Below are 26,059 nucleotides of genomic sequence, written 5' to 3'. Positions count from 1 at the left end.
TGCTGTGACGGTTTCCACCTGAAGACGGAAGCTTGTGTTGCCTCCGAAACGTCGTGATTTAATTTAATTGTTTTAATTTATTTTATTTTACCTACGTAACTTTACCGAAAAAACCAAAGAGTATGAATCATTGCAGTCACGAAAGCTTCAAATCCAGAATTAATGTTTGTTTTTGGCAAGCACGGTTAATCATCAACGCTGGTAAATGCACCCACGGATAACCGAGAGTTAACTGTGCATTACAGGATTGCATTTTTAGCATTACGAAGTTAACGTGTGTAGATAGCTCAAAGGTCCATCAGTGAGTGGATTAACAAAAGGGCCGTGTGTAGTTTTCACGCAATGAGAGTGAACTTTAGTATTCGTTGATCTTAGACTGTTCAGGTTTTTGTTTATTTCCAGAGAGGCATTCGGCAGCCTATTCCAATGATGCATCGCCTGTTGTGTTGGCAGAATGTGGCGTGCTTTGGCATAATGTCTGATCTTTCAAATAATAATTTATAATACATTTTCCCCGGAATATAAGAGCTTACAGTACTTAGGCTTGTGTATCTTTTTTGACCCCCTGGCTCCTTTTATTGCCTTTGACTTTAGTGACTTCCATGCGTCGGACATGGCAACAGTTACTCACGCACCCGTTGTGACACTGAGACGTTTTTACTATATACGAGATGCAAGTCGGTGTGGGCGACGCGAAGTTGACGAATGCTTTCTCGATCTTTCGGTCAGCCGACCTTGTAGAAATACATCTCACAGTCTCCACAGCGTAAGCAGACACGGACGTGTCCTATTTTATTTTGTCCCCATTCTCTTTTTCTCAAACATGTGACTTGTGAAACAATAGCGTGCACCTTCCAGACTGTTCGCATCAGCTTCTTAGTCGCACCAATGACAACCCTTACGTCTGTTGTATCGAGTAATTGCCATCTGGAGTTGTGATGCACAGAAGAGGTTGTATTATCTCGCGGCTCCAAAGTTCTACGGACCTTGCCTTCGACCCAACCCGCATCAGAATTATTGCAAAACAATCCACGCGACCCACACGGGACGCGGGGAAGCCCTCATCCAGCAGTGAAGAGTGGCAGCAGGGCTGTACACACCTACGTACATTTTACATTACATTCAGAACAATGGCCAAGCATCATCGGAGACCCAAGGGGCGTCAGCGGAGTTGGAACCCCTCCCGGCCCACTGCGCACATCGCGCAGCGCGCGAGAGAGAAACATTTGGGACGTGAGCGGATACTAAGAGCTTGTATTGTAGTCAAAGTGAAGAGGGTAGGGAGGGAGGCGGTATCTGGGAGAGGGGGGCTGGGGGGGGGGAGCTCACCCGAGCCCCCCAACTCTAAGTTCTTATCTTCACGGCGTCGCAGTCTTTCCCCATACACACACGAGGTGTTAGTTAGCAGATCAAGTCCTTACTCATTCTATTTGGCGTTGACATTTGCTTCAACATTGACTGTGTCATGACCTCCTCCCCCCACACCCACTACCTCCCCCCGGGAGATTGTTTTGTAAAACAATGGTCACGCTTTAGAGGCTCCCTCCGAGAGGGCTTTGCCGCTTGGGGTCACGGCGGCAGTCGCGGTGGATGGAGAGCGGCCGAGGTGCGGTGTGGGAGGGGTGGGAGCAGGACGGCGGGGGCTGTGGGTGGGTGGTGGTGGGGGGTGGTGGGGGGTGGTGGGGGGTGGTGGGGGGGGGGCATCGCTCCGCGTCTTCTTTCGCTCACTCCACCTCGGCGCGCGCGGCGGAGAACAGCGCGGCCAAGGGGCTTCCCCTCCATCATCATCATCATCCTCATCCTCCTCCTCCATCCTCACCATCATCCTCATCTCATTTACATAGACGACGAGGCCTCATTTGCATAGAACAGGGGTGGTTAGGTGGGGGTCTCAATTCCACCTCGCGCTTTATTTACATATAAAAGGAGAGAGAGAGTGAGGGGGGGGGGGGGGGCTCCGTTAGATCTCGCGCTCGTTTGTGTATAGACGAGCGGGAGGGATGTGAGGGGTGAGGTGAGGGGTGAGGTGAGGGGTGAGGTGAGTGAGGTGAGGTGAGGGGTGAGGTGAGTGAGGTGAGGGGTGAGGTGAGGGGTGAGGTGAGTGAGGTGAGGGGTGAGGTCAGTGAGGTGAGCTAAGGGGAGGGCGTGCGGTGGCTAGAGGGAAGGGTGAGGGAGTGAGGAGGGGTGAGGAGAGACGGTGAGCTTTAAAGAGGGAGCAAGGTGAGGATCGGTGAGGGAGCAAGGTGCGAGGTGAGGGAGGAGTGAGGTGAGGGGTGAGGAAAAGGTGAGGTAGGAGTGAGGTGAGGAAGAGGTGAGGTAGGAGTGAGGTGAGGGATGAGGAAGAGGTGAGGTAGGAGTGAGGTGAGGAAGAGGTGAGGTAGGAGTGAGGTGAGGAAAAGGTGAGGTAGGAGTGAGGTGAGGTAGGAGTGAGGTGAGGAAGAGGTGAGGTAGGAGTGAGGTGAGGAGAGTGAGGTGAGGAGGGGAGTGAGGTGAGGAGGGGAGTGAGGTGAGGAGGGGAGTGAGGTTCGTGAAGAGGTGGAGGAGTGAGTTGAGGTAAGGAGGAGTGAGGTAAGGGGGGGGGAGGTGAGGGGGGGGTGAGAGTGAGGTGAGGAGGGGAGTGAGGTAAAGGTGGGAGTGAGGTGAGGGGGGGTGAGGGGGGGTTAGAGAGAGGGGGGGGGGCTAGGAGCGCGAGCCACGGGCTCCTCGCTGGGCTCGCGCTCCCACGCGCTGCACGCTGCGACTGCTGCTGTCCCACGCGGACACGGGGACGTTCACATGGCCGAGACCGAGTCCGGCGAAGCAGCGGTAGCAGCAGCGGCGGCGGGGGCGGGCGAGGCGAGCCGGGGGTGCCCAGAGGACGACCACGAAGACCAGCAGGACGACCAGCAGCAGCAGCAGCAGGAGGTGGCAGAGGGGGGCGCGGAGGACAGTCAACAACAACAACAGCAGCAGCAGCAGCAGGAGGAGGAGGACATGCTGCTGCCACCACCACCACCGCCTCCTCCTCCTCCTCCGAGTGGAGAGGACGGGCTATGCGGCGAGGAATGCGGCGAGCAGTGCTGCCTGTCGGACGAGCTGCCTCCCCCGCCGCCCTGTCTGCTGGAGGAGCCGGCCTGCGACGAGGGCAGCCGTGGGGAGCACGGCTCGGCCGCCGAGGCGGGAGTGGCATCAGGAGTGGGGGGAGGAAGAGGAGCGGCAGCGGGAGCGAGAGGAGCAGGAGGAGAGGTGGAGTCCGGGCTCTCGGCGGTCGCGAATGGCAGCCTGCATCAGGACTTCGAGATCGGCATCTTCGTGAAGGTGAGAGAAGCCCGGGGTTCGCCCGTGATGCTGCTGATCGTGCAGTCTCGACTCGAAAGATCAGTGGTCTTCATTGCAAGGCCCGCGGGCCACTGGCGGCCCCTGGTGGCCTTTAGTGAGGCCCCCCCCCCCCCCGACAGTTCACAAAGAGTGAAAACACCCCCCCCCATCATCATCATCATCGTGCTGCTGTCAACCCCCACAATGGTTTCAAACGGTGTGGCGAGCCCCTCATACACTGATGATGTCTTATCGACGAAAGTGGCTTACAACCCCCTCTCTGGCAATTTAGCGAAGAAACACTGCGCTGGACCCACCGGGTGGTGGTCCCCGAACAAGCCCGTGTGGCACAGACGTCCGTGGAATTCGTCGGTGCAGTCTATCTTTCTCCCTCACAGTGATCCGTCCCCCCACGCAGGTACAGAAATGTTGAGAAACCAGTGGTCTCGAGAAAGCCATTCGCCAGAGCGTTGTACAGCAGCGGTGAGGAGGAAGGGCAAGACACCTCGAGTTCTGGCGCCCTTTGCGCAACGGCTGCGATATCTGGCAGAAGGAAGGAAGCAGTGGCGTGGTATTGTTTGACGTAACGCTGTCGGTGGTACGGCTCTCGATCTGGGACTTAAGTTGCATTGAGCCACTCCGAGGAGCCGCCTCTGAATGAGGCCAGCTCCACGTTGCGAGATGTTAACTCCCTCGCCTGGTATGCAGGAGGACGTGGGTTCGATCCTGACCCCTGACGCCTGCTGTATATTTGATGTTTGCATCTCTCTCTCTCCCCGTGGTCATGTGCGTTCACAGGCACCTCCAATACTTAAACCTTATCTTCATGCCATGATAACCTACCTGGTCGCTGCCTACCATGCAAGAGGTCGTGGGTCCGATCCTGACGCCTGCTGCTGTATATTTGGAATTTGCGTGTCTCTCTCCCCGTGGTCGCGTAGATTTTTCTTCGGGTCCTCTTGGTTTTCCCTCCTCCACATTTATAATCAACATCACGCGTTTAGAGTATTTGGCTTCTATACATTTCCGCATGATGAGCCACTTCGTTGAGCTATCATTTGTGACCATCCTCCACATCCTCCTGAGCACACCGTATTTGCCAAAGCATGTCGACAACAGCTACCTGCCACGTTCTCTTCCAGTCTAATGCATTGCTTATCCTGCCTTGCCACGACATTTCTGGCATCTGTCTCAGACACCTGTGCTCAAATGCCAACAACTTCACCTTTAAAAGGACCTACTAAATATCACAAGGCAGGACCCCCCCTGAAAGAGTCTAGAGACCCAGGATTTCCTGAGTTAATTTTTGTGCACGAATTGGGTGCCACGGTGGCGAGATGTTAACTACCTTGCCTGGTATACAGGAGGTTGTGGGTCCGATCCCAACTCTGACGCCTGCTGTATATTTGGAGTTTTCATGTTCTCTCGCGTGGATTTTTATCCAGGGTTCTCCGGTTTAGAGTCTTTGGCTGCTATAAATTTCCACATAAGTCACTTCATTGGGCTATCATTTGCGGCCAGGTGTTTTTTTTTTTAAAAGAGCTACATAGCTGAGTGGGCCTTACCTGGTAAAAAGAAAAATAGTCTTTAAATAGAGGGGCACATGGGGTGGGGGGGGGGGGGGGGAGGCATTGCTCTTAATTTAAAGACGGTCACCCATCGAAGCGGAGTCCAGGCGCCGAACCCTGCTTAGCTTCGGAGATCTAACGAGATTCGGGCGATGTGATGACCACAGACAGAGCTGAACTGTGGTGTCAGCTGCCCCCACCGCGTCACTCTCCGTCTCACATCTCTCTGTCTCGTCTGTTTATGCCTTGTTCGGCCCTGCCATTAGCCCGACGAAGATTGCATAACCAGAGGTGCAAAAGCGATGTTATAATATTTAATCGTTGCGTCGATACATATCCACTACCGCCTTATGCTGATTGTACTGTATACCAGACATATCACCACCTACGTATTTAATTGTAATCAATTTCTACCCTTGACCAAACCACCACCATGTATGCCGTGTAAACGTGCAACGTTGGAATCTGGTTAGTACCGTTGGACCAACGTTGGCTCAACGTTGCCCTAACGTTTAATGTTTACTGGGTGGTGGGGGGTAGAACTTGTCAGATATCACTCGCCACTGATGTTAACCGGGGCCGAGCGCAAACCCAGGTCACGTGGTGCAGAGCGCAGTGTGCTAATCGCACCAAGGTTCACCCCCCTTGTTGTTATCGATCCAGCTTTCCCTTGACGATAGAGGCTTCTTTATCTCTAACGCAGTCATGACAAGTCAGGTCCCGTCAGATGCAGACGATGCATTATGTCCAAGCCCCATCTCTCACTCCCTTATCTCTGCACCGTGTACCAAAGCAGCTGAAACAATTCATCACCCTGGTGGTTTTTCTTCTCCATTATGCCCGCTCAGAGGTTAGGTGCTAAGTAACCTTGTGCACCACCACAAGGGGACAGCTGCCACTGGGGGTGCCCTTTGAAATGTGTTGATATGAGATGCGAGTCGCTCGTCGCATACAAAGCAGCCACGATGTAATGGGCGTTATCTAAAAACATTATTGTTATTGATGGTGATTGAGACGTGAACATCTGTAGAAAAACACGTTATAAAAAGACCTTTCGCCAACAATTAATCAGCCCTTTGTGTATGTGTACAATACTTATTATTATGTATATATATATGTTTAGCTATTCGGTGTATAAGTTTATTTTCTCTTCTTGATCAAACACAGCATATAGAGGACTGTATATTGTGATGCTTGGAATACGATTGAGAGGCAAAGAAAGGGGTCTTGTGAACTGAAGAACATGCTAAAAGAAGAGACATTGGATTTTAAGAAAAGTAATCGTGCCTTTGCGGGACACATCACCATAGTAGGAATGAGGGCCAATGGTCAAGACCTCCATTGGAGTGACAGCCAACGTATGAATTGTGCACAAGAGGACGTCCACATCATAGATGGAGCGAGGAAATGAGAGTGTCTGCAGGTACTTTATGTATGTACGTTGAACTTCTTTTGCACCGTACATAGCCAACCGTGCTAATCGGAGGTGCGGGGGAAGGGCAACAAACTAAACACAAAAGGCAGTTCTAAAGAAAAGCGTTTTCAATCGAGATGATTTAAAAGTGAATAGCTCCCAGTGGCTTCCTAATATCGGAGGGAAGAGCGTTCCAGACGGCCGCAGAAGCGCATCTGAAAGTGCGCGATGCAAGTGACCGTCTTTGTTCGATGGCTAAGCCAAAAGCCGCCGGGAGGATGACCTGGAGTTCGCGTGATGGTTCATGCTCCTTGACGAGATCATCACGGTATTGTGGTTCATTAGTGGCAAGCACTTTGTGTGTAACGAGTGCGACCTTTCAATGTGTTCGTTCGGCAACCGGAAGCCAATGCAGCTCGGCGAGCACTGGACGGGCACGGTCGGATCTGATTGCTGCCTCGCAGGACTGTGAGAGATGGCGATGCTTTGGGGACACCTTCAACCAGCAGTGAATTGATTGTGACTGACGATGACAGTGTCCGTATACATCTGGTTTTTTTTTATTGAATCTTCATCTGTATGCTATATTTGTGCTACACAAAGCTCCTGAACAAAGCAACAATATACAGGCGTAGTATCCAACGGGTGCGATATTGATGGAGCAGTGGTTGGATGTTATTGCGTACCGTACTGGGAACACCGCAAGTCAAAGTGTGTGTGTGGGGGGGGGGGGGATTTTGCACTGCAAATCGTCAGAAAAGTAGTTGCCACCAACGCGCACCAGTTTATGATGCCTCTTGTATTTTGGTGACGCATTCCAAAAAGAACCCATCAAACCCCGTTTACTTTCAGCATCACCTGTTAACGTGCGGAATGTTAACAGTGTTTCTCAACGAGTCCGTTTTGATAATGAGCAGATTTAGCGTTGATAATTTCCCGGCAAAAGCAACCTTAATTACCCAGCCAAACGCATGGAAGATATTGCTGCACAGACAGTTGTCTCATTGCCTATTCAAGTTTGTAATTTGCCTGCTGTACATTAAGGTCTGCCTCCCCTCTCTGCTTTATTCATTTGGCCCAATCAACTTTCACTGGCTGCGTGTTTTCATAACTCGAATTGGATATAACACGATGATGAATGCATTAGGGAACACTTTTTTTATATAACGCGGATGCGAATTGGATATATCGCGATTGAGTGAACAGAACTACGTCGCGCGAGTAGGAATAAGTGGTCGTACGGCTGCTTCAGTCTTTGTTCAGCCTGCATACGCATCTCACGTGTTATCGCGGATTGTGCTTTAACTAAATGTAATTCGTCTCGCTTTGCATACACATTTGTTGATTTTAATTACAATGAGTGGCAAGGGTATGAAGTTAATTTACATTTCATAATTAGTTTTTTTGGTAAAAAAATATATATTTTAAACCTACTACCCCCTAACCCCTTAATTCCCATTGAATAAATTGTTATTATAACGCGATTTTTCCATACCGCACCCGATGTTCTTCAGGAACCCAACTACTGTATTATAGGAGAACAGACTGCACAAATACACAATCAGCTTGGCCCTTGGAAGCTCCCACGACTGCATTTGCCACACAAGCTTAGCGCAATTCACACATGGCCAGATTTGGAGAACCGCCACCAGCCACTAAATTACCGTGATGGATTCTAGGGCCCATATGGGTAGCCGCTAGGGATATATTTTTCTGCCTACACATTTCCCTGGCCCCGGCACATTTCCACAGCAGAACAGAAAGCTCTCAGGGCTTGACCGATTCTGCCAAGCACATTGCGACGTGGTGAAACTCGCCGATAAACACACACAATTGAAAGGCTGTTTCAGATCTCACTCAGTAGGCTGACACCGATGATGTTCCCAAGACCACCATCCTGCTAAGCAAATTGTTCCCCATGGGACAGTATAGCAAGTGAAAAAAATATTTGGTGATGTTACTTTGCAGTGGTGCACAAGCACAATTAACAATACAACTCAACATGTTTGTTTGTCAATAACACTGGCCTTAAAATGAATAATATATACAATAATTTCCGTTTTTGGTAATGTCCCTTCTTCATAGCATTTTTCAAACGTATAGTTTTAACTTCAAGGCTGCGGGTATTATTAACGAACGTGTTGAGTATATCAAGTAGAAGAAGGCCACTTGTGTTGTGGCCGAAACGTCGTGAGAATTTTATTGTCTTATTTTATTTTATTATTTTATTCCCATTCTACGTGACTTTACCGAAAGAACCAAGAAGATGAATCCTTGCAGTCACGAAAGCTTTAAATCGAAATTTATATCAAGTAGGTTTCTGACAGACAACCTCAGCAGAGTCTTGAGCGTTCTCCTCATGCAAGTGTAAGTTTGTCCGGCGACTTTACTATGTAGCCACATGCAAATAATGTTCCAGCATTCCGACTCCCTTGTACGATGGTCTTACGGATTGAGCGAGGGTTTTCTGAGTTAGAATGTACAATGATGTTTATAATTGACTTTAATTAATGTTTCAATGCACAACACTGCTGTTCAAGCGGCTAATTTGTGACCTGCTAGTTTTCCATCAATAATTCCCTAATTATACAACCGAAGACTATTTATTTAACACAAATTGTCATGCCCGTCAATTTGTTCTTGGCATGTTTTAGTTCCTATAGCTTTTAACTGACAATTCTGGAATACTTTAATGTGCGGCATTTGCAAAGCATTAACTTGTATCACTTTTTTTTGGATGAAAAAAAAACTGGTGACGAAACATCAAACATAACAGGTGTAGTTTTCTGTAAGTTGGAAAGGCAGGCATTGCAGTTGTAAAGGCAGGCATTGCACTCGTTTACAGCTTTCACCCCCAGATTTACATCGATCGCGGCATGCACATCTCTCACAGGGAAGTGCAGCCTTTAGCGTTAGGGAACAGTCCACAGAAGCGAATATTGCGGACCTGCGCCTGAGATCTCTTCCAAGTGACCTCTGGGCCACACAGTAGTAGAGGGCAGTAATTCCCCACTCGTTCTTCCACGGAGAGAAAATATTCATGGTATGACAGTCAATAAATGTGCAATGTGGGTTATCACCCAGCATGCTCCGTAACATTGTTCCCTGTTACGGTAGTCATACATAGACTACGATTGTCTTTTATTATCATACGCCTTGCGTGGAGCCTCAAAAAATCCCACCAAAACCTGCAGACCGTGGAGCTTAATTTGTGTCCATCGCGAGAGACCAGGCAAGCGTTAAATAGACTTCCCCCCCCCCCCCGTATGATCCAATGATGCGTCAAGGACGAATCTTACACATATACCCTTGGAAAACTTTCAGACTGCAGGAAGAATATGCTCGGTCATGAAAAACTAAATTGCTTTAAAAAATGTGGGGAGGGGGGAGTGGGGGGGGCAGAAGAGGTGGTGCATAGGTGATAAACTATTAATCCTGCCTCATCTGTCACGGTTAAGAGGAGTGTGTGGACTACTGAGCTACCCAGCGACACTTATTTATAATATGAAACATGTTCTGTTAGATAAACGCTGAAACGCTGATTCTTAAGGTTACATAACTTGAATACGTAACTTGAATCATGGCCTGTTGGTTATTCACACGCAGCCCTGGTTAGAGTGTTTTACTTGCACTGTTTACATTTACTTGCTTTATTTAAAATATATAAAATACTGATTTCAAAAACATATAACTGTCCCAATATATGGGTACACCCACCTCTTCCAACACGTCTGGTCAACATAGAAGAGTAGACCAAGTATCCTCTAGAGTTCCCTCTAACGGAGGCCCTTCCGCCAGCAGTGGCTTGAACAAGCTATTGCAGGGCGGTACCTTTACTTTGGTTTTCTTTTGCACTATTTCATGTTTCACTATTATCAAACAATGTTTATTTTACCCAGGTAAGGCCCCGCTGAGCTATATAGTTTTTGTGCAGAAGCAACCCTGGCCATCACAAATGATAGCTCAACGAAGTGGCTTATCGCGTGGAAATTCATAGCAGCCAAATACTGGAAACGCGTAATGTTGATTCTAAATGTGGAGGGGAGAACCGGAGGACCCGGAGAAAATCCACGTGACGACGGGCGAGAGACACGCTAACTCCAAATTTACAGGCGTCAGGGTCATTAACGAACCCACGACCTCCTGTTTACCAGACGAGGTAGTTAATATCTCACCACTCTTTAGCGCAAAGCAGTATCCTCAACAACAGCGTCGATCGCGTCGCTCAATATCTCACATTTATCAACGCTGCGTGATCACCAGTTTTCCAAAACGCCGGATTACAGGCGTGCGCCGCTACGCTTTTCGCGGTGGCGAGTGGTGCTGAGCACGCTCACTGCCAAGGCAGCAGCCAGCTGCTCACCGCTGCATTGTGCCTCAACAGCTGTTGTGAAGAGACCCCCTCTCAGACTTGTGGAGAACTGAACAATATAGCGGTGTGGCCTGAGGACAGATATACACAAAGCGGCATCCTGCTCTGTACAGTTGGCTCTATGCTGGCAGAAAGTTCGTCAAGTGCTCATGATGTCATGGAGAAGAAAGAAGAAACGTGTCTATAATTGGCAATCTCATGGCTTAAAATGTTGATGTCAACCATTATGTTTTTGCCTGTAATTAACTTTTCCCTCTCTCTCGCAAGACTCAGACTTTAGCACTCAGTCGCCAAGGCCCCATTGAGCTAGGCAGCTCTCTCACAAGGACGTCCACAGACCAAGACCGTGGCCAGTGGTGGCTGTTCCAGGAGTTGACAGATTCATAGAGCTATGTAGAGATCCATCGATTTGCATAGAGACCCATAGACCACAGCCCAAGAGTGGTGACAGTGGTGGAAGTTGCAGGAGTTGACAGATTCATAGAGCTATGTAGAGATCCATCGATTTGCATAGAGACCCATAGACCACAGCCCAAGAGTGGTGACAGTGGTGGAAGTTGCAGGAGATCACGGATACGTAGAGCTGCGTAGAGTTCCATTGAGTTGCATAGAGACCCATAGACCACAGGCCAAGACTGGTGACAGTGGTGGCAGTTACAGGAGATCACAGATGCATAGAGCTGCATAGAAATCCATAGAGTTGCATACAGACCCATAGACCACAGCCAAGGACCGTCGGCAGTGATAACAACAAAGAGTAATTCCTGCAGTCACGAAAGCTTCGAACCAAGTCTTGAACAAATAAAAAAGTGCTTGCATGCAGTTCACAAAGTGTAAAAAAAACTCCTGTCACAGACATGTAAATAACGATACGTGTCATTTGCTCTTATTCCTAACCTTTGTGGACTATGACAAAGGCATTTGACTCAATGTAAATTGATGCAGTCATCCACGCTCTAGCAAACGAAGGCCTCTATCATGTTTATTTTTTTAAATGAATAAAAACACTCGCAAAATGAAACGATTTCACCAAGATCCCACGAAGAAGGCAATGCAACATCAAATTCTAAAGGGAGTCACGTAAGGAGACAAGCCTCTGCCAAAGGTATTCACAGAAAACACATAGAAGTTGTTTTCTGAAAATTGGATTGAAGTTTAAAGGTGTGAAGGTGAATGTATAGAACGTTAACCAACTCAGTCGTCATGGTGGTACCATAATGCCCCGGCTCTCGCATAATGTCCGTGATGCAGTCATTTTTAGTCTCTGTTGATGGTCGACGATGCGGCAATCGACTCATCTCGACGAGCTGTACACGATGCACTATTCAAAGTTGGATTTTTCGATAACGGATTTTTTTTATGCTAATGTTTGGCGTTTCGACATCGCGGAGTAGCACCGATTTCGGATTAATTGGTGCCCCAGTCGCAGAGTTAAGTAACACCTCTGGAAAAAAAATAGTGTCCCAGAAATAAAATATTTAATTGCCTCGGCCATTTTGTATTATTTGTGTACCCCGGAGTACCACCATGAGGATCAACTGTTGCTGAGAAACGCACGACATGAGTGGAGGAGCGGAGGGTCACAACTGGGAAAACTCTTTCAGGGTCTGCGTGACGAGGGCAGTTCTTGAAGGCGGCCTCGGTAATGAAGATACGGACAAAAATATTGTGGAATACTTTTTGGAAAAATTAACGTCATATTAAAAATATATATATATACTGCCATGCGTAAAAAAATATTTTAATCCGTGCATTTTACCCGCTGTAAACGCCGTGACCAAAAAAAAATCAATCCTCGCTCGTGAAACATCGAGCAAAAAAAACTTACGATTTGGCAAAGAAGCGTGAAGAGAGACGCACCAAAATGTGTACAAACTGGAATGGAAAGACATAAAAACATCAGGCCACCGTTGAGTTCGCTTCAGTAGCGTCGTGCCTGAAATCTCTGCCTGGCATATTGAGACGTCTTGCGTGTGGGGAATGGTTCATTCGATCGTGAAAAAAAAAGATTGGAAACTAATATCTTTAGAACTGCTTTTTCGCGGTTATTTTGTTGTCACCCCCCTCCTTATCGCCGATTAGCACGTTTGGCTACGTACGGCGTGAAAGAAGTTCAACATACGTACGGAAAAAAAGAGGGATCTCGTTTAGTGCTGACGAGAGCTTCCTTGCCCATTGAAGCGTGCCCTCTGGAGAGTGCCACTCGAGGTTGTGTATACACGCCAGGTGCAAGCTTGGCTTGTGTAAAACTTTAAAAATGGTCCCATGGTTACAATCGAGGGCCCTAGCGAAGCAAGCACTTGTAACCGCCAGTGGTTGTTCTGTAAATTGATTTTTAAAGACCCTAATTTTTTTCATTTGTTACTCGATTCTAAAATACTATTTTTTTTATATACATTTGTTTGAAGTAGTGAGAGATTTGTTCACGTTAGTGAGTGCTTATTTGGTTTAACACATAGGCATTCGCGACCAATATCATCCATAAGAGAGGTTTGTGGGTTAGATCGCGTAAATATATAAATGTGTCGTTAAACCCGCCACCACCCGACACAGCCAACTAGCAAGGGTTGCCACGTAAACAGAACGTGGCCAATTCGTCACTAGTACAGCACACCGGTGTGTTGGAGAGCCAAGCCACAATATTTACAATCTGAGTACTAAATGTTGTGGCTTGGCTCTCCAACACACCGGTTAATGCTGTACTAATGACGAATTGTCACGTTCTGTTTACGTGACAACCCTTGCTGGTTGGCTGTGTCGGGTGGTGGCGGGTTTAACGACACATTTATATATGTTTACGCGATCTAACCCAAAAAAAACCCTCTATTATGGACGAGTACTTATTATTTCTTCACACGACACTAGAATACGTGTACGTGTATGCCCATGGAATTCCATCGCTTGAGTCCCCACAACAAAAAAGTGTGGACGGGGAGAGAGTGCGTGGAGGAATGCGGACGCCTACAAAAAAAAACAGAGACAAAGATCCCACTTAATAATAAACCTTATGGCGGGACCCCGGTGGTCCCGAATAAACGGAAGTCAAAATCGTAATTAATCAATTTCATTTGCGGCGACTCCGTCCCACCGCGCACACGAGTGCCGCGACCCACCTGGATCGTTCTGTTGTCGTGGAGACCAAGCGCAGCAGCGGCGGCTGCTGAAGAAACGAAACTTTTAAACTTCGATTAGCGCATCGTGTGCAGCTAGTCGAGACGGATAGATCGCCGTGTCGTTCGCCTTCAACAGACATAAAGTTACGTCGCAACGCAGTTTATGCGAGAGCCGGGGGCTTTCTGGGGCCCCGCGGTCCTGCCATAAGGTTCAGCGAGCCTTTTGACAGAATGCTGCGGTAAGTGGTGTTAGCAAGCGTCTGTGAAGGTTGACACGACTACACATGAAGACACAGATACAGATACAAACGTAGCCCACAACTTACGTTTTCAAAGATTTCCCACCCCCCGTATAGCATATCACAGACTGCTGGGGCAAGTATTGTTAGCGAGCACCTATTAAGGTTAGCATCGTGAAAGAGGGGGTGGGTGGTCTTTGCCTCCTCTATATGCCGATGTTTACACCCCACACCAGGTACTCATTTAAGGCTGAGACGATCGAAGGAACTTGTTTGGATGTTCACCGATGTTGGCTGTGAGCGGGAATCGAACTTAAGATTTCCTGGTTCACAGTGCATTGTTGTAACCACTCCGCCACCACTCCACATCTGTCGTAGAGGTGATCAATGAAGCATGCATACACACGCAGTTTCATATATATACACACACTGTCATCGCGGTAATGTGCAGGCTGTATATATTTTAAATATGCTGCGTTTGCAGGTGTGAATCGGATGGCATTGTAAATTTACTGCACTTGCTGGTGTGTGTGTGTGGGGGGAGCGGTGGTGTAGCGGTTAGCGCTACGCTGCGCTACGAACCCGGCGTCCCGAGTTCGATTCCCGCTCACGACCAATACCGGTGACGATTATTTGAACCGGTCCTGGCCCTCCCCTAGGTCGACTCAACCTAGTACTTTGTGCGGTGTGTAAACATCGCCTCTGGGGGGAGATAAAGGCGGGCCGGGCGTAGTGTTGGTCACCCACCCTCTCGTGTGCCGTGCCCGGCCTTCGTAGGTGCCGCACGCTCACAGCACTTGCCCCAACAGTCTGCGAAGGCTACGCGGCGGGGGATCTTTGTCTTTGTGCGCACGCAAAGTGCCGCGGCACATTTTGCGAAGCGTTCGGTCGATGCGCAGAGCTTTCGGACGTCAACAAACAAGTCCCTTAATCGAGCAACTTTAACGTCTCGTGTAAAAAAAAACAACAACTCGCGATCGATCCGATGCTGGATGAAGGATCCTGCCAACACCGTTCTCACGCGAGGAGCCGTCTGACCGTGCTTCACTCCCCCCTCTTCTACTCTCTCTACGTGATGCATGTACGTGTGTTGAACTTCTTTCGCGCCGTACCTAGCCAACCGTGCTAATCGGGGGTGCGGGGTGAGTAGGCGGGGGAGGGGGGGGGGGAAACACACACTGCTACTTTATTTTTATCACGATAATATAATCGTTGCGGCCGGGTTGCAAATTTGTGTTTTTCGCGGTCGGTGTTAGCCGCTCAGGTCGTGACGGGTTCATTTGCTCGCTCCTGTTGTTCCATGCCCCTTTCTGTTGTAATGTGCGCAGATTTGGGGCGATATTGCCACGTGACATATATATTGAGTGATCGATTGGGCTGGTCAGTGCGTTTTGGAAGTGTTGATGTTTGGGACCCGTTTGCTTGGCATGGTTTTCGAGCCTATGAGTAGGCTGGAGTGGTTGGTGGCAAAGTACAGGTCCTCCAGATGGTTGAACAGTATCCACCGGATGCCCGTGGGTTTGTCCGGTAAAGCACTCACCTTAGACTGGTTCGGATATCAATCGCCGTTGGTGTTGGCCGTAGCCGAGGAATCGAACTCATATACCTGGGCTCGTAGTGCAAATACGCTGAGCCGCTACGCTGCTGCTCCACCCTGCAACTGCAACATCCTAGGGTCTGATGCCGCTTCACAAATACACATCATGTTGTAATTCATTGTGTGTTTGGCTTCATTAATAATTAAAGTTTAATGTTTACGTGTGCGCGTGTTGCAGAGTGTGATGGAAGTCAGTATTCCACCTCCCCCCACACACACAAAAAATAATTCGTTGGCGTCCATGTCTATCCATCGTTTACGACGAACAGTTTCCCTGGAAGCAAAAAAAAGCCATCGCTGCAAAGAGCAAGCAAATCGATGAACGCAGAAACCTTCCACATTCACCAGAGCTCCCCCTCTAACCCTGTGGGTGCCATCTCCCTCCCTCGCATGATCTCAGTCCGGACTTTACAGGGGACCAGTTGCAGAGTGTTTCCCATGATGACACTGCATTCAAAGTGGGTGTGACCAACACCAGTGATGATTATCTGTACGGGTCCTGGGCCTTCCCTAAGTCGACTCAGCATCAAATGAGTACCTGGTTCGGTTTGTAAACATCGCCACTGGGGAGACATAGGCGGCCGAGTGTGGTGCTGGCTACCCACCCATCCTGTATGCGGTGGTGGCCTTCATAGGTGCTCGCTAAGAAGCACTTGCCCCAACAGTCTGTTTAGGCTATACGGGGGATCTTTGTATTTGTGGCCTTCAAAGGAGAAATATATAACAGGCGACGTTTCGGGCAATGGGCCTTCTTCATAGCACATACGCTAATCAAGATGAGAACGATGATTGTTGCTCGGATACGTTCTGCGGAAACCTGGAGATTGCCTGGAGAAGATGTTGACTCAAGGCTCAAGTAGAGACAGACGATAATGTATAGTGACCAGGCTGGAATAACTTCATTGGTACCAGGTACAGTCAACAGCTTTGCCGTCACCACAGAGCTACTTCTACCATAATTATCACCGTAATTTTTCCCGCGTGATAATACGCACGTCGTTTTCCCACCATCCACTCTCTATAGTTCCTTGTCTTTATTTGGAATACCCTTGGTTCCTGCTTTCCCTGGAACGTCGTACTTTCTGGAAAAATATGTTTTCAGCGTGCTATTTTGTGATGCTAACTTTGGCAGTGGCGGCCACAGTTGGCGCTCACTGCCGGAGAGCTTTACAATTTTTAACATTTTGTCGGAGAGCTTTACAATTTTTAACATTTTGTGCATCCAGTGTCTTGCATTCCGCTCGCTGCTCACGGCTCGTGAAGTGGATGTGGCGTGAGGGGGCTTGTGGCCCAAGAAACTTCACGGAAGGAAGATCTAAGCCAGGGATATTCTACATCATCCGGCACCTCTCACGACGAGGGGTTCGTTTGCGACTTCCTCGTAAACTCCATTCGCAAGCACGCTCCACACAAAAGTATGCGGGGCACCGTGTATCTGGTAAGCGTTATGTCAAGGGTACATGATGGCATTTCAACCGCCACCAGGGGCCAGTGTTTCATTGCATATCCGTAACTACAATATGCACCGGTCGACGTATTATTATTATTGGATCACTCATGTACATTGTGTGACTTTTATAATGAAAAACAAGTTCTGTCAGCGAGGAGCACCTATGAAGGCCGGCACGACACATGGGAGGGGGTGGGTGGCCAGCACCGCACGCCGCGCCAGGTACTCACTTAAGTCTGAGGCGACCTAAGGGAGGCCCAGGACCTGTTCAGATAATCCATCACTGGTGTTGGCCATGAGCAATAATCGAACTCGGGTCGCTGGGTTCGTAGCGCAGCGCCCTAACCACCGTGCAGCCACTCCCCACATGATCATAGACGCAGGAAGCCAGGTGCACGAGGCCAGGTACATCAATTTAGGGTACCTTTGAATACTTGTCAGACTGAAAGGCCTTTCAGGCTAGTGTCTTCCCTTCAGTGGCACATCTGTACAAATAAAGGGAACAGCTCAGTGGTTTCGGCTTAACGTGCTTTCGAGTATCATCGGCACGGCTCCAGCCTGTTAGACAAACGCCACTAGATATACGCCGATGGAGACAAGAGCCATCCACGACACTCGAATGCGATTACGAGTCACCGCTGACTTCGCACTATGTGGTTCTAATTCACGAAACCACGAGGGACAATGAGAAATGGTCACGTTTACTCATTGGACCTTTCCACAATGTAGGCAGGAGAACACTTCGTGAATGAATGCCACGCTCCATTCGTCACTGCACTTCTTTCCTACGGCTGATGTGGATACAGAGCAACAGCTACAATTTCCCATTCAGGTGGTCAAGCCAATCGACAACCGCGTCAGGTGTAGCTGAGTAGTTGTATCATCGCTGTGATGTCTCCTTTCACATTTGTGAATCGGGGCATTGCGTCGTTATACGTTGTCACGGTCTGTTCTGGATGACCACAGTCACACGCTACTGTAAAGTTTTTTTTGTTCCATTTATGCATCAGCTATCATCCGCATCTACTGCCATGATTTGTGCAGTGGATGCGGTTTAGGGTTGACTGAGCTACGTGGTTCCTTTGTCACTGCTCTGAAAGGCAATGACAATCGGGATAATAATATGGGACCTTTCTTGCCAGTATCAAAATCTAACAATAGGTTTTACCCTTTCTGGCAATAAAACAGGTGTTAATATGTTAAGTAATAGTGAGTAATGAGTAATGGTGTTAACTGTTAAAGAATGCATATATAATTATCGGAGCATGTTTTATGTTTGAATGTTCACCACACATACGTGTGGTTAATGCAGACAGGATTCCTTGAAAAAGTATTCTGTTTGGTGTTTTAACATCTTAACACATATTCCTTGTTCTTTCGGTAAAGTAACGTAGAAGGGAAATAATAAAATAAAATATTCTTATTTATTAAATAAAACATTTTTATTATTTCCCTTCTACATGACTTTACCGAAAGAACCAATAATATGAATCCCTCCAGTTACGAAAGCTTTAAATCGAATCTTAACACCTGTTTTATTGCCAGAAATGGTAAAACCTATTGTTATTTATTGACAATAGGGATTAGCGTGAAGGCTTCCTGGCTTGGTTGGGAAGTTAGAATTGTGGTCTGGGATGTGCAGCAGACCTCACGGACTCCTTTCTTCGTTGTGATAACATTTTGTTGCTTGTGCTTTTTTTTTAGTGCCATTCACTTAATTTGTTTACTAATTTTAGATTTTAATTTGATTGGGAGTGGCTGTATATGGGATTTGATCCTCATATATAATTAATACACGGCGTTATGGGATGCTTTAATCCATAATAACGTTTTTTTTTGTGTGTTAGATAACGTAAAAATGAATGCGTCGTTAACAGGCCACCACCCGACAGCCAATTAGTAAGGTAGTAAGGTTTGTCACTTCAACAAAACATGCTAATTAGTTGCTACTTAAGCACACCGGTTTGTTGGAGAGTAAACCCACGAAGTTTGAAATTTGAGCACGACGTTTCACCGATGATTACAACTAGAATCTTCAGGCGATAGCCAGTTTTGTTAAAAAGTCATCCTGTTTCGATCTTAATTACATTACTGCTCTGAAGGCCAATGGGTAGCTATTAGTATGAACGACGCCATATAACGTACAATTATTTTTTATTATTATTACTACTAATGGGGGTTCGTCGATGGGGCAGTGTCTCTGCGCCCATGAGTCGCTTGGTTCTACGGCAGTGTTACTCCAAACCTCGCCACCCACCACCCACCACCCACGGTGTGGCTCTCTGTGAATACTGAGCAGCAGGTGTGTGCGGTGTGCAGGTGGCTGAAATGATTCCCTAGCTCACCCTGGCTCAACTTGAATCCCCTCCCTTCATAACCACCGCTGCTGTTCCCTCTTCACATTATCATTGCATGGCTATCTCTCATTCACCCCCCACCCCGACCCCCCTCCCATTCATTCAATCCGTTCATCATCGTTTACTGTCATTAATTTATCTTTCACAGAATTCACCACCCCCCCCCCCCCCTTTGCTTCCTCTCGTCCATTTCATTCACCTCATCTCTCACCATTACATTCATATGCAGCGCTTTGTATAAATTACGTGCAACAGCCCTGTTGCTTGACCATACTTCACCACGCTGCTCAGCGAGGCTCAGTAAAAGCGGCGGAGCACAGAACGCAGGAAACTTAAAAAAAAAACTACTTTAAAATGTAACCTTTTTTTATTTTAACAGGTAAGAAGCGACCTGGACTCAAATTATTGCTTAACGAAGTGTCTTATAATCACGTGGAAATGTATAGCAGTAGCCAAGTACTCTTAAACGCACGTTTGTAAATGTGGAGAGAAAAACCCGGAGCATCCGGAGAAAAATCCACGTGACCACAGGGAGACAGAGAGAGAGAGAGACACCGCAAACTTGAAATATACAGCAGGCGTGAGGGTCGGGATTGAACCCATGACCACCTGCATACCGGGCGAGGTAGTTAACATTTCGCCACCGCAGCGAATCCTTCATCGGCAAGCGGTGGCCGTGACTCGCGTGCTTAGTTCGTTATTCTTTTCACAGACGACACCAGAGAAAAGAATGGCATTTTGACCTCAGCTGCAATGCAAATGAAGCTGAAACCATTGCTCGCCGGAGTTATCAAATATGCATTCACCGTTTACACGCGGAACTAGATGTGGATCATTACGAGTGCGGCGGCCACTCAATATTTTATGGTGAGTAAAAATGACAGGCCGCTGAATGGTCCTCCCCATAGAGAGAGAGGCTTCGGTCCTTTGTTGTTGTGTTATGATTGTTACGAAACGTTTGTCATTGTAAACGCCACGGTGGCGTTTACAATGACACACGTTTCGTATACAGGAGGGCGTGGGTTCGAACCTAACCCCGACCCCTGACGCCTGGAGTTGGCATGTTCTTCCCGTAGTCGTGTGGATTTTCCTCCGGTTTTTTTTCCCCTCCACGTTTAGAAAACACGCGTTTAGAGTATTTTGGCTGCTATACATTTCCACACGCGATAAGCCACTTCCGTTGAGCTTTCATTTGTGGCCAGGTCGCTTCTGAAAAAAGATCTGTATAGCTCAGTGGGCATTATCTGGTAAAAATAAAAAAAATAAAAGATGTTTAACATTGTTTTGTTTACCTAGCTTTTACCAATATAAATCTTAGGAGCATAATGGAACTAGAGTAGGCCCCGGCTTTGTCATGTAAACAAGTTAAAGACACAGACCCCGCAATGTCGTGCTCACATCACTGCTGGATGAAGGGCCGAGATTGGGCGTTCCTCTTTAAAACAATCCATTTATATTGCGCATTATCCCAAGGCGCTTTACAGCGATTAAAACATAGCACATGACGTGATAGTGGTTGATATAACAAAGGGTTGACGTGATAGGGGTTGTGGTAGTGATAGGGGTTGTGGTAGTGATAGGGGTTGGGGTAGTGATAGGGGCTGTGGTAATGATTGGGGTTGTGGTAGTGATAGGGGTTGGGGTAGTGATAGGGGTTGGTGTAGTGATAGGGCATGGGATAGTGATATGGGTTGGGGTAGTGATATGGGTTGCTGTAGTGATAGGGGTTGGGGTAGTGATAGGGGTTAAGGTAGTTATAGGGGTTGGTGTAGTGATAGGGGTAGTGATAGGGGTGGGGTAGTGGTAGGGGTTGGGGTAGTGATAGGGGTTGGGGTAGTGATAGGGGTTGGGGTAGTGATAGGGGTTGGGGGTAGTGATAGGGGTTGTGGTAGTGATAGGGGCTGGGGTAATGATAGGGGTTGGGGTAGGGATAGGGGTAGGGGTAGTGATAGGGGTTGGGGTAGTGATAGGGGTAGTGATAGGGGTTGGGGTAGTGATAGGGGTAGTGATAGGGGTTGGGATAGTGATATGGGCTGGGGTAGTGATAGGGGCTGGGGTAGTGAAAGGGGCTGGGGTAATGATATGGGCTGGGGTAGTGATAGGGGTAGTGATAGTGGTTGGGGTAGTGATAGGAGTTGGAGTAGTGATAGGGGTTGGGGTAGTGATAGGGGTTGGGGTAGTGATAGGGGCTGGGGTAATGATAGGGGTTGGGGTAGGGATAGGGGTAGTGATAGGAGTTGGGATAGTGATAGGGGTTGGGTTAGTGATATGTGTTGCGGTAGTGATAGGAGTTGTAATAGGGGTTAAGGTAGTTATAGGGGTTGGGGTAGTGATAGGGGTAGTGATTGGGGTGGGGTAGTGGTAGGGGTTGGGGTAGTGATAGGGGTGGGGTAGTGGTAGGGGTTGGAGTAGTGATAGGGGTTGGGGTAGTGATAGGGGTAGTGATAGGGGCTGGGGTAGTGATAGGGGTAGTGATAGGGGTTGGGGTTGTGATAGGGGTTGGGGTAGTGATAGGGGTTGGGGTAGTGTTAGGGGTTGGGGTAGTGATAGGGGTGGGGTAGTGGTAGGGGTTGGGGTAGTGATAGGGGTTGGGGTAGTGATAGGGGTTGGGGTAGTGATAGGGGTTGTGGTAGTGATAGGGGTTGGGGTAGTGATAGGGGTTGGGGTAGTGATAGGGGTTGGGGTAGTGATAGGGGTTGGGGTAGTGATAGGGGTTGGGGTTGTGAAAGGGGTTGTGGTAGTGATAGAGGTTGGGGTAGTGATAGGGGTTGGGGTAGTGATAGGGGTTGGGGTAGTGATAGGGGTTGGGGTAGTGATAGGGGTTGGGTAGTGATAGGGGTAGTGATAGGGGTTGGGGTAGTGATAGGGGTTGGGGTTGTGAAAGGGGTTGTGGTAGTGATAGAGGTTGGGGTAGTGATAGGGGTTGGGATAGTGATAGGGGTTGGGGTAGTGATAGGGGTTGGGGTTGTGTAAGGGGTTGTGGTAGTGATAGAGGTTGGGGTAGTGATAGGGGTTGTGGTAGTGATAGAGGTTGGGGTAGTGATAGGGGTTGGGGTAGTGATAGGGGTTGTGGTAGTGATAGGGGTTGGGGTAGTGATAGGGGTCGGGGTAGTGATAGGGGTTGTGGTAGTGATAGGGGTTGGGGTAGTGATAGGGGTTGGGGTAATGATAGGGGTCGGGGTAGTGATAGGGGTTGGGGTAGTGATAGGGGTAGTGATAGGGGTTGGGGTAGTGATATAGGGGTTGGGGTAGTGATAGGGGTTGTGTGGAGGCCGACGTCCGCCTTCCCGCTCCCTGTGAGCGGGCGGGGCGCGACGTCCACCTTCTCCACTCCCCCCTCCTCCTCGTCGGCCGCTTCTCGCCGGGCCCCCACCAATTGAGTGATTGCCCCCCCGCGCCAGCGCCCTCTATGAGGAACATAGCTCAGTGGCTGGCTCACCATTGCCCGGGGTTATCTCGCACACGCTCACGTACACCACCACTAATACGAAGGCGGCTGTGTGCACATGCGCGCCCCTGCAGGTGCTTGTTTTACACAAAGGCTAGTGCTAAAGAAAACGGCAGTATGAATATGCACGTGCACCTCCGGGTGGTTAAGCCCTAATCCGCTTGCACACAAAAGCTAGCGCTAAAGGGCTGCGCGAATTTGCGCGCGCGCCTTGCCATCAATGCTATTGTTGTTGCGCGAACACGCGCGAGCGCTTATGTTTTAATACACGCGCGTGCCTCACACACCCCTTCAAATTACCAACGCCACACCGATGCTGCAGCCCTGCGCTCACTCTCTCGTGCACACCGTCCCCCCGCGCAGTCGCACCACACACAAATCGCAGACACCACGCCAATGTTCTACCCACACACACAGAAATCACACTGCACCGATACTCTGTACTAAAGTTTATTAACGGCGCAAATACACACTACCTGGAGGGGGAATATCTTGCGAGAAGGGCTTAGCCTGACTCTGCCTACGAACCCAGTCACTCAAGCCTCCTACCACGGACTCACGGCGTCGCACGGATGCTGTGAGAGTCGGAGGGAGACGGACGGGAGAAAACTTTCCCTATCACTGCCTCGTAGCAGCGCTCGCTGGCATCACACGGAGGCTGCGAGCGGCTCGAGGAGGCAGGACGATAGGGAGTGGGTCTGTTTTATTCCCTTAACTTCAAAGGCCTGGGGTGCCATTGTATGGCGCGGCCAATCGTGCGCTTACCTGCAGTTACCGCCTCCCCCTCTGTTACCGGCGGACGGTGGCGGCCACCCATTGTCTGGAAGGGTGCTTGTGCCCTTCTTGCTCAATGTTCCGTCCTCCGTTCTCCCCTCCCAAGTTGTACCTCATTGCGGTTGGCCCAGGGAACTTTTTCTTTCTGTGCCCATACAATTTTAAACCAATTTTAGGGGCATCGCAATGTGACCTGTCCTGCGAGGGTCGGCCAATCCCCTGGCACCGGGAAACCGTGGGACTTTCCCTCTAGGGGCCCTTAGAATTTAAACCCAATGTGCCAGGCAATCCTCCCGCCAGGACACGACGTGGGTGCGCTGCGTGCGGGTGTGTGTTTAGTAAAGGGGCCGGGAGGGAATCGCGGCGCTTGCGGAGTTGCTCCGTTGCCGTGGCACCACAGTTGTGGTAGTGATCAGGGTTGGACTAGACCTGGTCGTAGTTGGGGGGCGGAGACAGGGAGTACCATCAAGATGGCTTAAGGCAAAGGTCACCACCCAAAATAACAAGAAGAGCCATTTTTGATTGAATTTGGGGGGGGGACAAAACCTCAATATTTCGAGAGCCGCAATGCACTCTGAATAACCATCGCCAGACAGTCTTTAAAGTACCACTGCACGCGGCTGCGAAGCCGCAGATTTGCCGACCCCTGGGCTAGGGAGAGGAGATGGGTTTTAAGGGAGGAGCGGAAGCAGGTTAGTGAACCTCTCGAGAGGGTGCTTTGTCCTACCCTTCCACGATGGCAGGGCATCTTCGAAATAGCCACACTTTGCCCCCACCACGCATGACCTGCTGATTGGCTGGCCGCGATGTCGACATTTAGACGGCTGGGTAGACAGAGGAAGTTGGAAGAAGAAGCCTGTGCCGTTGTTTCAACTGCCATGCACCGAGATTGAGCCATGACCCTCGGGAGTCCAGTGTACTGCTGACCATGATACCGACCATAACACCACGCTAGTATCCTTTGTCTGTCGCCTATACTTTACTAATTAAACGATATACAGACATGCGCAGGCCGCAGAGCATCCCGCACGGCTACAACCCGCGGATCTCTGCCACCGCGGGTCGTGGAGCACGCCCATAAGGGGCCATCCATTGAGTAGGTACGCAAAAAATCCGTCAAAACTTGACCCCTCCCTGTAGGCACGCGGACTTTTTACACCCCCCCACCTGCGTACGTACGCTTGACCCCCCCCCACCCCCGAAACCTATAGAACAGCCGATATTTAATCCACGCAGAAACGATCAAGGATGAATAATATTAACGTGTCAGATAGTCCACCGCCTGACTATATAACTCATTTGAAGGCCAATGTAGACAAATTTAAGTATTATCGAGGCTTCACCCACCACCCGTTTCCTATGCGTACGTACATTGTCAGTAGACCCCCCATACGCAAGCGTACGCACTTGGGTTAAACCCCCCCTCCCCCCTCAATGCGTACGTACTAGATGGATGGCCCCCTAATCCGGCGCTTGGAACGCAGTGGTCGGTGGCTCACGGACAGATTTTATGAAACTCCAAAAAACTCACTGGGCCGTGTGTGTGCGACGACCAGAAGATGGCAATGCAGGGCCCTCGTGAAATAAATATATCTAGCCTAAGAGGCTCAGTGAGGCCCTCCTGGCTACGTGGATGACTTTGATGTTGCCTTTGCTGGGCTGTTCTCATTGGGGTGGCCGTGTTCGTCGCAACACAGTTGCTGGAGTGACTAGCCCTTTCACACCCACGTTTTTCAAAACCATTTTCCCGGGGCGGGTGGGGGGGTGGCGTGTAATACAATTAGCGCACACTGGAAGACCAAGTGACGTCTTGTGTTATTATGTCAGGCATCGTAACGTCTGTGCACGCGACACGCTAATCTGCACCGCTCACCTGCAGCCGCCTCATCTCCATCCCTACTCGTTCACCTCTACATCTCTCGCTCGCGTGTTTATCACTCGGCGAGTCACATCTCTCGGCGGGCCAGACTCCCGAGAGCGATCCTCCGGTCAGAGTTGGCTCTGCGGAGGGGTCAAATATCTCGCCCGGCATACAGAAGCAGGTCGTGGGTTCGATCCCGACCTTGGAGTTTGCGTGTCTCTCTCCCCTGTGGTCGTGTGGGTTTTTCTCCGGGTCCTCCGGTTTATGTCCTCCACATTTAGAATCAACGTGCGTTTCCCGTATTTGGCTGCTATGAATTTCCACGTGATAAGCCACTTCGTTGAGCTATCATTTTGTGATAGCTCAACGAAGTCGCTTCTAACAAAGAGAGACTATATAGCTCGGTGGGACTTAACCTGGTTTCGTTCAGAAAAGACCAAGAGGATTGGGAATACAAGGGCGGTGCTAGAAAATGTTCAACAAGGAGGGAGGTGCGGAGAAATGACGAGAAATGAAAAGCATAGGAGGAGCGTGGAGAGAGAGAGAGAGTTCTGCTTCGGACCAGTCTG

General features: G+C 49.1%; 1 protein-coding gene across 1 annotated transcript in view; it reads left to right on the top strand.

Moving 5' to 3' along the window:
• Positions 1-2,675: 2,675 nt before the first annotated feature.
• LOC116953033 (chloride intracellular channel protein 5-like) overlaps positions 2,676-26,059 on the top strand; it is a 79,856-nt gene continuing 56,472 nt past the window's right edge. Inside the window, exon 1 of the mRNA XM_032972857.2 lies at positions 2,676-3,297. Coding sequence (XP_032828748.2) covers positions 2,776-3,297 — 522 coding nt within the window. The 5' untranslated portion in view covers positions 2,676-2,775. The remainder of the gene's footprint in view (positions 3,298-26,059) is intronic.

This window comes from Petromyzon marinus, chromosome 49 (genome assembly GCF_048934315.1).
Source record: "Petromyzon marinus isolate PM22_M1 ecotype Great Lakes invasive population chromosome 49, UKy_Petmar_22M1.pri1.0, whole genome shotgun sequence".
Taxonomy (NCBI): Eukaryota; Metazoa; Chordata; class Hyperoartia; order Petromyzontiformes; family Petromyzontidae; genus Petromyzon; species Petromyzon marinus.
Note: the sequence above shows the minus strand (reverse complement) of the source record. Positions and strands in the feature narration are given on the sequence as shown.